At 47.3% G+C, this 14569-nt stretch overlaps 1 protein-coding gene across 1 annotated transcript in view; it reads left to right on the top strand.

The window, feature by feature from the left end:
• The first annotated feature begins 1308 nt into the window (after positions 1-1308).
• The window catches only part of LOC121833170, a 102135-nt gene continuing 88874 nt past the window's right edge, over positions 1309-14569 (top strand). Inside the window, exon 1 of the mRNA XM_042286284.1 lies at positions 1309-1366. Coding sequence (XP_042142218.1) covers positions 1309-1366 — 58 coding nt within the window. The remainder of the gene's footprint in view (positions 1367-14569) is intronic.

Below are 14569 nucleotides of genomic sequence, written 5' to 3' on the forward strand. Positions count from 1 at the left end.
AGGCACCGCCCCAGCTTCCTGTTGCTCTTGCCGGTCGTCTTCCATTTTCTGTGGAGGGATACGTACACTTCCAACATGTGGGTAAGCTTCGTGTCGACGCTCTTGGCCTGGGTGGGATTGGTGACCTCGCGCGTGACGGCACTTTGGTCCTCGTTGAGGTGTTCTGTCCACTCTAGCGAGTCGATAAGGACCCTGTCCCTCCTTCGGTCGCGGAACTTGTCCCGGTTTGTCAGGAGGCAGATGGTGACTCCTCTCGGTGGTGCTATGCAGGTGTCTACTCGGACTTTCAGTATGTAATGGTCGCTTCCCGCAGTTTCGTGGGGGCTGCTCCACGTCGCCCATGAGACGTTGGCAGCGTACGTTAAGTCTGGGCTGGTATCCCTGATGATGCTGTTGCCGCACCTCGTGGGGTGGGTCAGGTCATTCAGTAGCGCCATCGAACATCGGGATGCCTGTCTTTCTATAGCTTTGCCCTTGTCTGTGTCGTGCTTGTTGCCCCATCCAATACAGGGAGCATTAAAGTCTGCCAGCACTACCACGGGGCCGCCGGCCGCGATACTCGATGCTGTGTTGAAGACCTCTGCTACGCTGGTTCCGTGCCGTGCTCTTTAGGGGAGGAGTACGTGTTACAGATGACCGTGCTCAGTTGTTTCTTCTTTTAGAAAAGAGTTCAACCATTACAAGTCTATTACGAACCTGTAGCGTGACATCGCCCTGCTTGACTAAAATGTCCCGTCTGACGAACGTGTGGACGGGTCTCTTGATATTCCCGTTGCTCCGCTCGCAGCAAGCGTAGTCCGGTATGTTACAATTCTCACTGGATTCCTGTATGGCTATGACTTCTGGTGGGGCTTCAGAGGAAAAGAGGTGCATCCGCAGGGCGTTGATCTTGGTTCCCTGTCTTCCCCTGTTCCACTGCCAAATGAACAGCTTGCGCGGCGCGTTGTTACTGTCCATGCTGAAATATCTAGGGTGCTGTAACTGGTACCGACCAGGGTGTCGAACCGGAACCGAACCGAAGCAAAAACTGGAACTGAATCATTATTTTTAGCCGAACCGGAACTGAACCGAACCGAAATCTTTGCCGCCATCTTGGAACTGAACCGGAACCGAACAGAAAAAAAATATAACGATAACCGGTTCAAAACGGTTCAAGGTATTTTTTCTTCTTTTTTGTTAGTATTACAAAATGAACATGTGGAATAAAAAATTGGCAGCTGTATTTCTATTTATTAATCAAATCGTCATATACAGAATTGCAATGTATGTTAAATTGGGGGGTTTAATGACACTTTTTGTATAGGCACAATGATTAACCATGTGTCACGTTGTCACGTGATGTCGTGGTGTCAGTACATGCTGTCAAGTAGTGTCACGTGACCCCGTGACGTCACGTGAATCACAGCGTCAAGTCGACTTAATTTGAAAAAAAGTCACTGGATGTATTAACCTTGTTGACAGCGTGACGTAACATGACATCACGATTTCGCACCGAGAGTCACGTGATACCGTGACGTAAGCGATTTTCATAACCCCAAGTCCAGTGCTCGGGTTCCTGACAATCAGCATCGCCAAACATTCGGGTAGCGGCTCATGTTCAATTATATATGATAATATCCCAACTCTAACAATATCTGAAGCTCAGCCCAAGCTTTCGGTTGCAAAACCCTAGTGCATGACTGTGATGAACACTAACGCTATATAATTAGCGTCAGATCACGTGTCCGGTTGTTCAAATTGCGACTTCAGGAGGGGATCGACAGCTCTCTCTTTCCTTTTGTTTTTTCTGCATCTGCTATTCCGCGGAAGGGAAAAGTAATGGATGTTTTCGCAAGCTATCAATATCAGGGGTTACTTCTTAACAGTATTTACTGAAAATACAAAAAATGTTGCACGACCAATTTTACATCATTGAAGCACCCAAATATTTTTTCGTTGTTGCTGAACTGCCTCGGAAAGATGTCCCCGAAAATAGAAGTATTGAAATGAGTAAACGCAACTTATTAATATGACGTTACATAGTAATACATGCGTGTACGGAAGGGCTACTTGAAAAAGCAAATAAGTTCCTAGTGACTTCAGAGGGACAGCCGAACGTTGGCAGTCGCTCTAAGTCTTACACGAGCGTCGTTCTCAAGTTATTCCCCAAGTTTCGACCACATCTCTGTTTTGTTTAAAGGAACCATATAAGGATTTTTATACATTCACTATATACTACTTAGAACAACCCCCTGACGTTAATAACTGAATAAACTTGCGTTAGCTCTTTTTTCTAGGCAGTGGTAGTCGACAAAAAAAAATGAGAGAAATATGAGCATGGTTCATCGGATGAACCATGCTCATCATCCCCCCAACTCGGAGCCAGAAGCGGCCACGTGGCCTGGTGCTTATCCTATGCCGCCAACGTTAATCATACCCTGGGCGCTGGAGTTGGAAAAGAAGAAAACGCGTGCCGAGCTCCAGAAATTGTTATAGTTCGGCTATTCTCATCACCACAGTGGTTAGACACAAGACACTACCCAAGTGTTTGCCGAGGCATTGATTGTTACGAGCCCATCATACGGTGCTCACGCAGTTCTCGTGTCCAATTCATGAGCCGCGCTCGACTGTCGTCAGGCGGCTGGTTTTGATCCCACAATTACTTGATCAATCTTTGCAAAGGCAAGACTAAAAGAAATAGTCTCACTTTAGCTGCGCAATTTCACCGCAACAAAGAAGCTTCTGAACCAATGGCGGTTTGTGCGAGCATACTTCGTCCAGACTTGGACCAGTACGCCTCTGAAAAGTCATGAACATTCCAACCCGATATCGTTTTAGGACCCCTTTAAACTTCATGGGGTGCAAAATAAAAGCAATGGAGGGTTGCTGTCAACAAGTGACAAATATAATTGTCGAATTAAAACACCTAAACGGAGGAGGCAATTCCTCAGGAATAGAAAAAATTCTCTAGAGGAGAAAAAAAAAAAGAAGTGTGCGTGTGTGTGTGTGTGTGTGTGTGTGTGGGAGGGGGGGGAGGAGAAAGTTTTAAAAACATACCCTGTTGTAAAGGTTCCTTTTCCCCGCTTCTTCGGCGCAGACCAAAAAGCATGGCCCCGGAATCTACTTTGTTTGCAAAAACACTCTTGCCAAAAAAACAACCACATCTCCACGTGGTGAATGATGTTGATTGGGGCGAAGCTCTGGTGGTGCTTGTCTGCGTAGACGCTGAGCCGCAGCATGCCCAGCCTTTCGTTCGTTTTCATCCATGTCACGCTGCGGTCAAATGCTCAAATGGGTATATAACCACGTTCCATACCACAGATTCACTTTCTGACATGGACGAAAACGAACGAAAGGCTCGGCATGCTGCGGCTCACCGTCTACGCAGACAAGCACCACCAGAGCTTCGCCCCAATCAACATCATTCACCACGTGGAGATGCGCTTCTTGTTGTTTTTGTTTTTTTTGCCCTACACGAGCACGGGAGCACGTGCTCACGTGCTCGTGAGCACGTGAGCTAACAAGCAGGAGCACGTGCACCCGACGGCGGACGGACATACGGACATGGCTAGCCCCGGAGCTTCGCCCCTAAAAGCGCGTTTTTGTTGTGCCAGACGCTCGCGCCGTTCCTCACGACGATGCACTAAGAATAATACTACGTGCCTTTACTTGGCTTTCACTGAGTGCGAACTTCCTGGAGCGTGCATTTCGCACAATTGAATTTGATTTTCTCAGCAAAAAGAAATCACAAGGACAACCACCATCAGTGTGATGACGTCAAATGCAGACCATGTTAGCAGTTAAGCTTTCTGGCAAATACTTGGCTTTCACTGAGCGCGAACTTCCTGGAGCGTGCATTTCGCACAATTGAATTTGATTTCCTCAGCAAAAAGAAATCACAACGACAACCACCATCGGTGTGATGACGTCACGTGCAGACCATGTTTATCAGTTAAGCTTTCTGGTGAAATGTGATGTTCGCAACACTGGCAACAGATGTCCTAATTGTAAAGTGCAGTATTTATAGCAGTCTCGCGATGATATGCGGCAGCCTAGAGAAATGTTAGACCGCATGAATATTCAAGCAGCATGTTGTAAAGTGAAAGCCCAAAACAAGTGCAGGTAAAACCTAGTATAACAGTAGCCTCCCGAGGCAGTACTTCGAGAAGTTTCGAGTTCATGCAAGTTGAAGAAATGTGATTTATATTAAGATTTTAAGAATCTTTCTCTGTCCTTCGCGCTATTTATGTATAATTATGAATTTCATTACATGCATCTTTATGCATCTCTTCTTGCAGTAAGGCGTGCTGTAAGGAATTATTTAGAAAAATACCATTAATTTTATCTTTCTTTTTGAACATATCGTGTATTTGCCTTCCGATCTATCATGTCAGCACAAAGTTATTTTTGTAATACCCTGCAACCCGATGTTTCACGCTGCCAATCAGCAAACAAAAACACGTTTACGCAGACTCAACAGTTCGCGTAGTTTCGAGTTGTTGTTGTTGTTTGCGGGTTTTATGGCGCAAGAGCAACGATGGCCATACTCCGCCAAACTAGGTAAATTAAATTCAACTAGAAACGGTGTACCAAAAATATTTCAACTATAGTTTGTGTAAAATTGCTATATGTTCTAGAAAAGCTAAGAGACGGTCAATTGATATTAGAGGTTGCTCCCCTAGGAAAAGGGTAGGATGGAAAGGAATACTGTACTTGAAAAGCTCAGGAAAGAAGAACTTGTGTTGTTGTAGAAGACCAGGGCAAAGAAATATATGTAGAACGGACAAAGTGTCTCCACAGTGGTCGCACTCCGGTGGTTTCTCCCCAACAAGTAGGTATCGATGGGTGAGGAAGGTGTGCCCGATCCTCAACCGGCACAGAAGAACCTCACGGAAACGGCTCCGGTTAGAGGAGCTTTCCCAGGTACCGATGCTTGGCTTGATGATATGAAGTTTGTTGTTATCAGCCAAATCCCACTCAGACTGCCACAGTTTTAGAAGTGCAAGCCGTATGGACCTGGTTAGGTCTTGGTATGGAATGCATGCGTGTGATGGTAAGAGGTTACGCGAGGAGGCGGCCAGTCTATCTGCAGCCTCGTTTCCTGCAATGCCCACATGGCTCGGGATCCAACAAAACCTAATATCCTTCCCATCTCCGAGGCCCAGTTGAACTTTAGCACGTACCAGTTGAGTTAGCTTGTTGTTGGTTGGATTAAGTGAACATGCTGCAGTAACAACGCTCCGGGAGTCTACAAAAAGAACTGCTTTCATCATTTTGCTCCGGATAATATAGTCAAGTGCTGAGAGCACGCCATATAGCTCGGCAGTAAAAATGCTAGCAACATTATTTAGCCGTGTCACATGTGTAAACGAATTTGAATCAACAGATGAGCCTACATAAGTTGAGGACTTGGCTTCATCAGTGTAATATTGATGATAAGTCTTGTACTTTTCTTGCAGTGCAAGAAATTCTTGTTGAAAAGCAAGTGGCGAGACATTATGTTTATTAAATTTTGTGAAGTACCAATCACAAGCTATAGGCTTGATATCCCATGGGGCAGTGTGACCTGCACTTTCTATGAGGTAGACATTTTCACGAGGCAGGCCAAGGGATAGACGCAGGTTCTCAAAACGAAGACTCAAGGGTCGAACAACAGTTGGCTTATGGTCAAAGGTGCGACAAAATCTGCACTCTCGGATATAAGTATGAGCTGGATGACTAGAATCCGACGAAACTTTGTAAACATAGACTAGACTAAGGAGTTGCCGCCTTTTCTCGAGTGGCATTTCATTAGAGTCAACATACAAGCTTGGGATAGGGGATGTTCGAAAAGCACCCCTTGCTAGACGCAACCCAAGATGGTGCACTGGATCAAGCATCTTCAATGCAGACGGTCGAGCAGATGTATACACAACAGCACCATAATCAAGACGTGATCTTACGAGAGAGGAATAGAGACGAAGAAGACACTTTTTATCGGAGCCCCAAGACTTGTGAGAGAGAACTTTTAGGATATTCATAGCCTGCATACACTTTTGCTTCAGCCACATGAGGTGAGATACAAAGCTAAGTTTACGGTCGAAAATCAGTCCCAGGAACTTATGCTCTGGTCTTACTGCAATGCTATTTCCATTTAAACTGAGAATCGGATCTAACCAAAGCCCACGCCGCAGAGAAAAGGGGACACAGATTGTTTTTTTTTCTGAAGAGAACTTAAAACCAATTTCGTTTGCCCATTTAGTCATTTTATTTACGGTTAGCTGCAACCGTCTTTCGCTGCTAGACATAATACAAGATGCCACAGAAATTTGAATATCATCCACATATAGGGAGTACTACACGGAACAAGGTATGACCTGACAGAGAGAATTAATTTTTACAGCAAAAAACGTAACACTCAGGACTCCACCCTTAGGAACCCCGTTCTCCTGAACAAACAAGTCGGAAAGTGTTGTCCCTAGCCGTACACGAGAAAAGCGATCACATAAAAAGTTTTTAATGCAGTAAAGCAATCTGCCGCTTACTCCATGCATAAAAAGGTCACGCAGGATGCCATGTCGCCAACTGGTATCATAAGCTTTCTCCAAGTCGAAAAATACCGATGCGCAATGCTGCCTGTTCACAAATGCCTCCCGTACAAAAGTCTCCAGCCGAACCAAGTGGTCGGTCGTGGAGCGTCCAGGTCGGCAACCGCACTGATTTGCATCCAAAATATCATTTTGTTCAAGGAAGTAAACAAGACGCTTGTTGATTAACCTTTCATATGCTTTTCCCAGGCAGCTCGTCAATGCTATCGGCCTGTAACTTGACGGGAGGGAAGGGTCTTTTCCAGGCTTCAATAACGGGATCACTTCTGCCTGTTTCCATTCAGTAGGGAAGCATGAATCTTTCTATAAACCATTAAAATAAATGAGGAGAGCTGAGAGTGATTCCTTCGATAAATGTCGAATCATCTCGTAATGTATACAATCAGGACCTGGGGAAGAGTGCTTCCGGACATTCAGAGCCATTTGGAGTTCCACCATTGTGAACGGTTGATTGTAGGGTGCGGATGCTCCTCCTGCCAAGCTGATTTTTGTTCTCTCTACATCAGACTTAAACTTCAAAAACGCCGAAGAGTAGTGCGAGGAGTTTGAAACGGCTGCAAAATGTGCACCTAACAGATTGGCCTGGTCGTGCAATGAGGATGCAGATGGAAAAAGAGGAACTGTGAAACATCGGTATCTGCCTTCGACCTTGTGAAGTCGGTCCCACACTTCCTTTGCTGGGACATAGCTACTAATAGAGGACAAATATCCTCTCCAAGACTTCCGCTTGGCCTGCTTCCTTGTCCAACGAGCTTGAGCCCTATTTCGCTGCGTAGTTTCGAGTATTGTCCTTCCGTGTCGGTCGCAAGCTGTTATGTGAACTGTATAAAGTCAAATTTATTGATCATTGTATAAATATATATTTAATTACTATAATTGAAGATTTGATTGCTCCCGTGTGTTGGCTGCGTTAGGTTTGGTTTTGGTGGTTGCCGCGCATCCCGCAGGCCTGCTTTTGTCACCCCTTCCATCGAATGGGTCCTCTTGGTTGATGGGCGGGAACGAGGCCGATCTCGCCCTGAATCCCACACTGGGTAATCGATGCCTGCGGTCCTCCCTGGGCTTCACCTTCTGCCTGGGGACGTACCTCTTGTTACATTCTTTGCTGCCGATAAAGTGCTTGCCTCCACGGATGACGCAGTTCGGCGTGCACGTGTGGGTTCTTCTGCCGTCCACTATCGGTGGGAGCTCGTGCTCCACTCCACAGTTAGGGCATAGCTTACTCCCGCCCTGCAGGCATTGTTCAGCCCTGTGTCCCATTTGGCGGCACGACGTGCAAGCTTGCTTTCTCTCAGGATAGTCGTAGAATTGACAAATCATGGGGCCGTAGCACAGGTAGCTGGTTACCTCGTTTTCTCCGACGGTCACCAAGATGGCCTTGAATCGTCCCATTCGGCGGGCTGCAACGATCTACAAATGCGGGTTGCACTCGCTCGAATATCTCCTCGGTTATGCGTACCGCGTCGAGGCTCAGCACGTTGGGCAGCACGAATCCCCGGGTGTCTGTCGGTTCCGCCGCATAGGCATACACGGTTTTGCCTTGAGTATGATTCTCTGTATGACCCTTTCGGGGCTGTCCGTGTTCCCAGAGACAGTGTTACTTTTCGAGTTACACTTGAAGAGGTCAGCACTTCTCGCGGCGTGTCGCAGAGTTTATCGCAGCCGTAACTTCATCCAGTGAGGTCTGTCCAAGATCGAGCGCTCTGGGTCGGAACGTCACTTTAAATAGTCTGCCCGGTGGCGTGACAGTGTGTCTCGTAGTAGATGCAGCTGCTGCGCGGCTGCGGCTTCTACTCTTGCGAAGCTTATTTGCGGTCTTGGTTGGGGGCAAGTCTGAGCATCTACCGGTGTCTCGCGGCTCCTCGCGAACCTGGTTCTTACCCAGAACATGGCTTATAATCTTGTCGGTAGACGGTAGCCTCTTCCCTCCCAACTCGGGGAGAAGCTTCCTCATCGGTATCGATACCGCTTGCGGAGGGTTGGGCCTAGAGCGCTAAGCCTAGCGTGTCACATATCGTGCCTCCTTAGCCTCAGTTTGTGCCAAAAATGAACTAAATAAATGCTCAGAACGCCTGAATCGTATACCCTCCAGATGTAGAAGCGTGGAAAGGACTCACAACTGGTAAGTCCGCGGAGATGTTCGGCGAAGGGCGGCTGCAAAAGTGGAGGCGAAAAGCCCGACCTGAACCGATTCGTGCAGACGTGCAGTTGCAGGAGTGGCTGCTGCGGAAGAAATTGCTGCGTTGCGATCGCCATTAATTTGGTTCTCGAGTACGGATCGAAGCCACTTTTTCGAGCAGGCTGTATGGCAGTTTCCTAACTGAATTGAGTTGTTCTAGCAACGTTGGCCGTTATCTTTATAAGTTCATTGCCGTAGCCGGAGCCATGTTATTAAACTTCGCCGGTCGCGGGGTCCGTGTTGTCGGTGTTGCTGTTCGGCGAATCACTCTTTCCAGCCCTTTCGGTGAATCCTCACTTGGCGTTTTATTGTCACGTGAGCTACAGGATCACGCTGTAAATGCGTTCAAAATAAGCCCCCTCAGGCCTCCTCACTTGGCCATTCGGGATTCCGGGTTTCCCCTTCAAGTTAATTACCGGTGAGTCCAAACATTTCCTAATGTGTTGGTGCTATCCTCTGCGTCAGGCAGTAGATGATTGTCTTTTCTCGAACGCAGTTCAGGCGACCCGGTTAATTTCTCAGGTGCATGTAAAGCCTCCAGATTGTTACCAATATCGCGCGAACGCCGACCGGCCCGTAGACCAGTGCCTTATCGCGGCGTAAAAGAGCAGGTCAGCGAGGCTACGCCGCGTTAAGGTGCTGATCTACCGGCCGGTAGGCGCTAGCGCGATATTGGTGAAAAATATCTGGAGGCTGTACGTGGGACGTGACTCTTAAACCTGTCGAACCTAATGAATAGCTTGTTCACGCTTATTGATTTCGCAACTTCCGCGCATCGAAGATACCACTTTACTGGGAAAATGAACAGTATCGTTGCAAATAACTCTAATCAGGAGCGAACCTCGTCCAATTTGTGACATAATAAAAGGAAAGTTGGCATCGAAGTATAAGCATAGTTTAAGAAAAAACAAATAAAAAATCCGCACCACCATTCAAAGTGAATTTACCAGTAGTTATATTTCCAGGTATGCTAAGCAAGTTGACTGGGTACATTGAACATACTTCTGAATTGACTAGTCAGACGGATGTACCTCGAAGGGAATTAATGGGAAGATACCCCTGAAAACGGCGTCGCTCGAACATGACAGTTTCTGGGACTCAAGCCTGTCGTCCCTCCCTTCTCGGGATACCCTGTGCGTATGGCAGCATCTCGCCCCTGTCGTTCAACATGCGGCGAGCCTCCCCCCGCCCCCCCCCCCCCCCCCCCCTGCCCCTTCTCCCGTCGCCAAGCTCCAGACGTCATTTATCTCTGCTTGGCACGGCAAGCGGTAAGACGCGGAGTACTTTTATAATTTAGAAGCATAAAGTGTGTCTCACTTGGTCCATTTCATAATAATAATTGGGGTTGGTCAGCGTTTTTAAAGTTGCGACGAGTCACTCGCTGTCCATTTCACTGTGTTCTGTTACTGTTTTGTTCCAGTACGCTGGTTCCTCGGAGGTCTAGACAGAACACTGTGAGGGCAACGAACGTGTGGAGGCAAGCTGCAAGGCCTGGACATCTACCCGAAGGACAATCAGTGAGCAGGGGATAAAGTGAAAACAAAAAAGTGAAAGCCGTTCACAACTCCCTGTAACACCGAATTAGAGCACAGCTCTTGAGGAGGAGGAGGGAAGGGTAGTGAGGGGGGTGAAGTGACCTGGGGGGGTCACGTGACCTTGGGGGGTCACGTGACGATGCCGATGATGTCATCAGTGACGTCACTGATGACGTCATCAGTGACGATGACAATGCAGACTCCGATGACGTCATCAGCGATGATGACGATGACGATGCGGATGTCGGTGACGTCATCAGTGACGTCGCTGATGAGGTCATCCGTGATGATGACGATGACGTCATCCGTGATGATGACGATGCGGATGCCGGTGACGTCGTCAGTGACGTCACTGATGACGTCATCCGTGATGATGACGATGACGATGCGGATGCCGGTGGCGTCATCAGTGACGTCACTGATGACGTTATCAGTGATGATGACGATGACGATGCGGATGTCGGTGAGGTCATCAGTGACGTCACTCATGACGTTATCAGTGATGATGACGATGCGGATGCCGGTGACGTCATCAGTGGCGATGACGTTATCGGGGAGGTCACGTGACCTCGGCGGGGGGTCATGTGACCCCGGGGGGGGGGGGTCACGTGACCTCGGGGGGGGGGGGGGTCGCGTGACTTCGGGGGAGGGGGTCACGTGACCTCGGGGGAGGGGTTTTCGTGACCCTGAGGGGGGTCACGTGACCTCGGAGTGGTCACGTGACCTCGAGCTGGTCACGTGACCTCGGGGGGGCACGTGACTTGGGGAGTCACGTGACTTTGGGTGTCGCGTTACCTTGTGGGACACGTGACCCTAGGGGAGGGGTCACGTGACCTTGTGGTGATCTTGGGGGTCACGTGACCTTAAGATGACCTTGGGGTGACTTTGGTTACGCCGACGCCGACGGCGACGGCGACGGCGACGCCGCTCAAGCCGGGAACGGGCCCCTAAGAGCTGCGCTCTAAAATCAAAATGCAGCTCCCTCTGGGCCACAAGAAGGAAATCAGAGAATGTATGCTGGGAAATATGTCGACATAGAGCTTCATCATTGGGTGGCATAAGCATTTTCAAGCCATATCTGTACATGAGGTGAACTGCTACTGGAACTAGGTCGACGCATCCTAGTCACTCCAGCACTGCAGCCTACAGGGTGTTCCAATGGTACTATACTGCATTTTATCGTAACTTGCCCAACACCGATGGCTACGGCACCAGCGAACCAATCGGAACATTTGGCTGAGGGAGGTGACAATATATCGTGGGAGTACACTCCTAATGCAGAGAGCTCTCACAAACTTCTTTTCGTGGCTCTGATTGGCTTGAAGGGGCCGCAGCTTTTTCTCTTTCTAAAGTTATGCTGAAATAGAGGGTAGCTGTAGTGTGGCCATTGAAGTTGACATTGGGGCATAATATTCCTCAAGAGGGTTCTGACATCTATCTTTTGACCTCCTATGCAATTATGAATGTCGCAGCAACAAGTGATCACTTGACATTCACAAGCAGCTTCTCGATAACAAACTGCGTAAATGGTTAGGTAAGTGCAGTTGCGGCAGTTTTGCATATGGGAAAAACAGTGGCTTAGAAGGCTCTCCTCATGACCATCTGTCTCCCGCAGGGCTCTTTTGAAAACCTTTTGAAGTCATTAGCCAGGGGAGGAATTTCTGGGGTGCCTCTTACACACCGCAATGTACGGCATCCTTTGAGGCTTTCCTTAATGTACCCCTTTGCGAGACACTCGCAAAGGAGGACCTTAAGCGGTCGATTCACATTGCAAACTGTGAGGAAGACAGATCAAGTCCTGCTTTGTACAAGTGGTCCCCAGCTTTTAGCATGCATAGGATGGAGCAGTCATGGCAATTAAAACTGCAGGCTCCTGAACACTCGATTTGTTTCAATCAGCGCGAGAACCACAGGTTGTTGTCGCGCCAATAGATCTCGTTCTTAAGTCCCGGGAAGATGACAACTTGGCAACAATAACCAGTTGCAGCCACCATGTGGTGTTAGCCAGTGGTGAGGAACAAGACTCTTCCTCCCGTGAGCATGGGCAAAGTGTTCTTTTGTTAGTATTCTCAAAGTACCCTTGACGCGAAATTGCACGCGTAACTTAGCTCATTGAACAGCCAACGTATTAGTAGAGTGCTTCCAGTTCGTACTAACTCACAAAAGAGCTCTTGCACATTAAAGTAGTGTAATGAAAAAGTAAACAGTCAATTCCTTATACTGTTCTGTCTCGTTAATATGAACACCTCCGTTCCCCCCAAAATTGTCCGTAACATGAGTTGTCTACAATAACAAGGCAAAAATTTATGTATCTACCCAGTACTTCTCCGGAAATGGTGTCTATACAGCGGAGTAGTAATTCTAACGAGACATTACTGCATTTGCGGTTATTGCCTTTAGCGGTTCCGACGGATAGGTTAGGTTATGTTAGGCTAGTACTTTTCTTTTTTTAAATTACAACTGAACAGTACAGACCTGCGCGGATAACATTTTGATCATCAGCCTCCGCAGATTTCGTATCCGCATCCGAACCGTATCCGCGGTGTTCTTAAAAAATTGTTTCTGTATCCGACCCGCATCCGCAGACTTCGCATCCGTATCCGAACCGCATTCCCAAAATTTGGGATCGCATCCAGCACTTAATCCGCGCATTCATTTTACATCATAAAATCAAGCATGACATTTTTTTAAAGCATATGGATGGTGTCCTATCAGCCGTCTGCTTACCTTCGTACAAAGAATTTTTCGTGCCAGGACACGGTGAAAGTTATTTTATTGTATTCTGTTTTATTATAATTATAAAATAAGCGATCATCCTTCCAGGGACATTTCGCATCGCTGGAAAGATGACAGCATTTATGAAATCGTCTTGAGAATCCCTGACACTGACAATCTGTCTAGAAAATGCGCTCAAAAGAAAGGAAATTTTAATATTTATTCCTTTTGGCTTTATAAAGCCCACTTCAAGCAGACGCACATTTCAAAACATGAACATTAATGAAGGACAGACTAATAATGTTGTGTAATTTTATTTAGGCAAAATCATTAAAATTGGGAAAGCAAAGGCGCTTACTCACTGCAACAAAGTATTCCTGTATATGTGGTAAAGGCGCGAGTGCACCACTGGGGAAAATGTCACAATATTCAATGATTGCAATGCCTATCAGTTTTAGTTTTAAACACAAACCCTCCACTGCCCATGCTCGGAGCCCTATACTTAAAAACAATTGCAGAACCCACTATTGTTGGTTGTCTTTGAATTGCGATAGCATTCCTCACGTGACCTATGTACCTATTCAAGTTACCCGCTAAATTAAGCAGGGAACCTGAATTTGTCTGTAGGTCCTGTGGCATACATTTTTCCGAGAAATTTAGCGGGGAAACGGGAATGGTGCATAGGTCGTGACGTCAATTTTTCCGCTAAATTTAGCGGGGCACCTGAATTGGTGCATAGGGTCTGACGTCACTTTTCCCGCTAAATTTAGCGAGGAAACTGATTACGTGGATAGGTCACGTGCGGTCAATTTTTTCACTAAATTTAGCGGGGAACTTGACTTGGTGCATAGGTCCTGACGTCAACTTTTCCGCTAAATTTAGGGGGAAATTGAATGGCTGCATAGATCACGTGAGGTAAAATTTCCGCTAAATTTAGCGGGAAACCTGCATTGGTGCATAGATCCTGACGTCAATTTTCTGGCTAAATTTAGCGGGGAAACTGAATTGGCACATAGGTCACGTGACGCCAATTTGTATGCTAAATTTAGAGGGGAAACTGAATTGGTGCATAGGTCACGTGACGTGTGCTTTCCACTAAATTTAACAAGGGACCAGGGACATCCCCCCGCCCCCCCCCCCCCCCCCCCCCCAGCCTGCCTCTTCCTAGAACATTAGAGGTCAGATACCTGAATTATAGACAGAAATCTGTAATGAGTAGCTTGACAAGACTATCGTAATAAAACGACTCAGTGCCAACTGCCGATTAAAAGAAAGCGCACAATAACGCAACGTTTCACTGGTCGAGGTCACTGTGTAAAAAAATAGGAATATCGTCCAATGGGCGGATTGAGACTGGTTCGCTTCTCTTAAATTAATACCCGCTAACGAGAAGTCTAGCTCCGTTGGTGCACTTGATGTTGGGGTGGTATGCACGAATTTCACCACACGACTGAGGTGCGGAAACTCGTGCTGGGTCGGGTTCCACCACTCCAGAGAATCAAATTCAGTCTCTTTACTGTACTTGTCGGCGAAGAAACCACTTGCAGTCTTCTACTTCCTTGTGGCCTGCACGC

The sequence above is a fragment of the Ixodes scapularis genome, unplaced genomic scaffold (genome assembly GCF_016920785.2).
Source record: "Ixodes scapularis isolate PalLabHiFi unplaced genomic scaffold, ASM1692078v2 PGA_scaffold7__128_contigs__length_106722199, whole genome shotgun sequence".
NCBI classification, from domain to species: Eukaryota; Metazoa; Arthropoda; class Arachnida; order Ixodida; family Ixodidae; genus Ixodes; species Ixodes scapularis.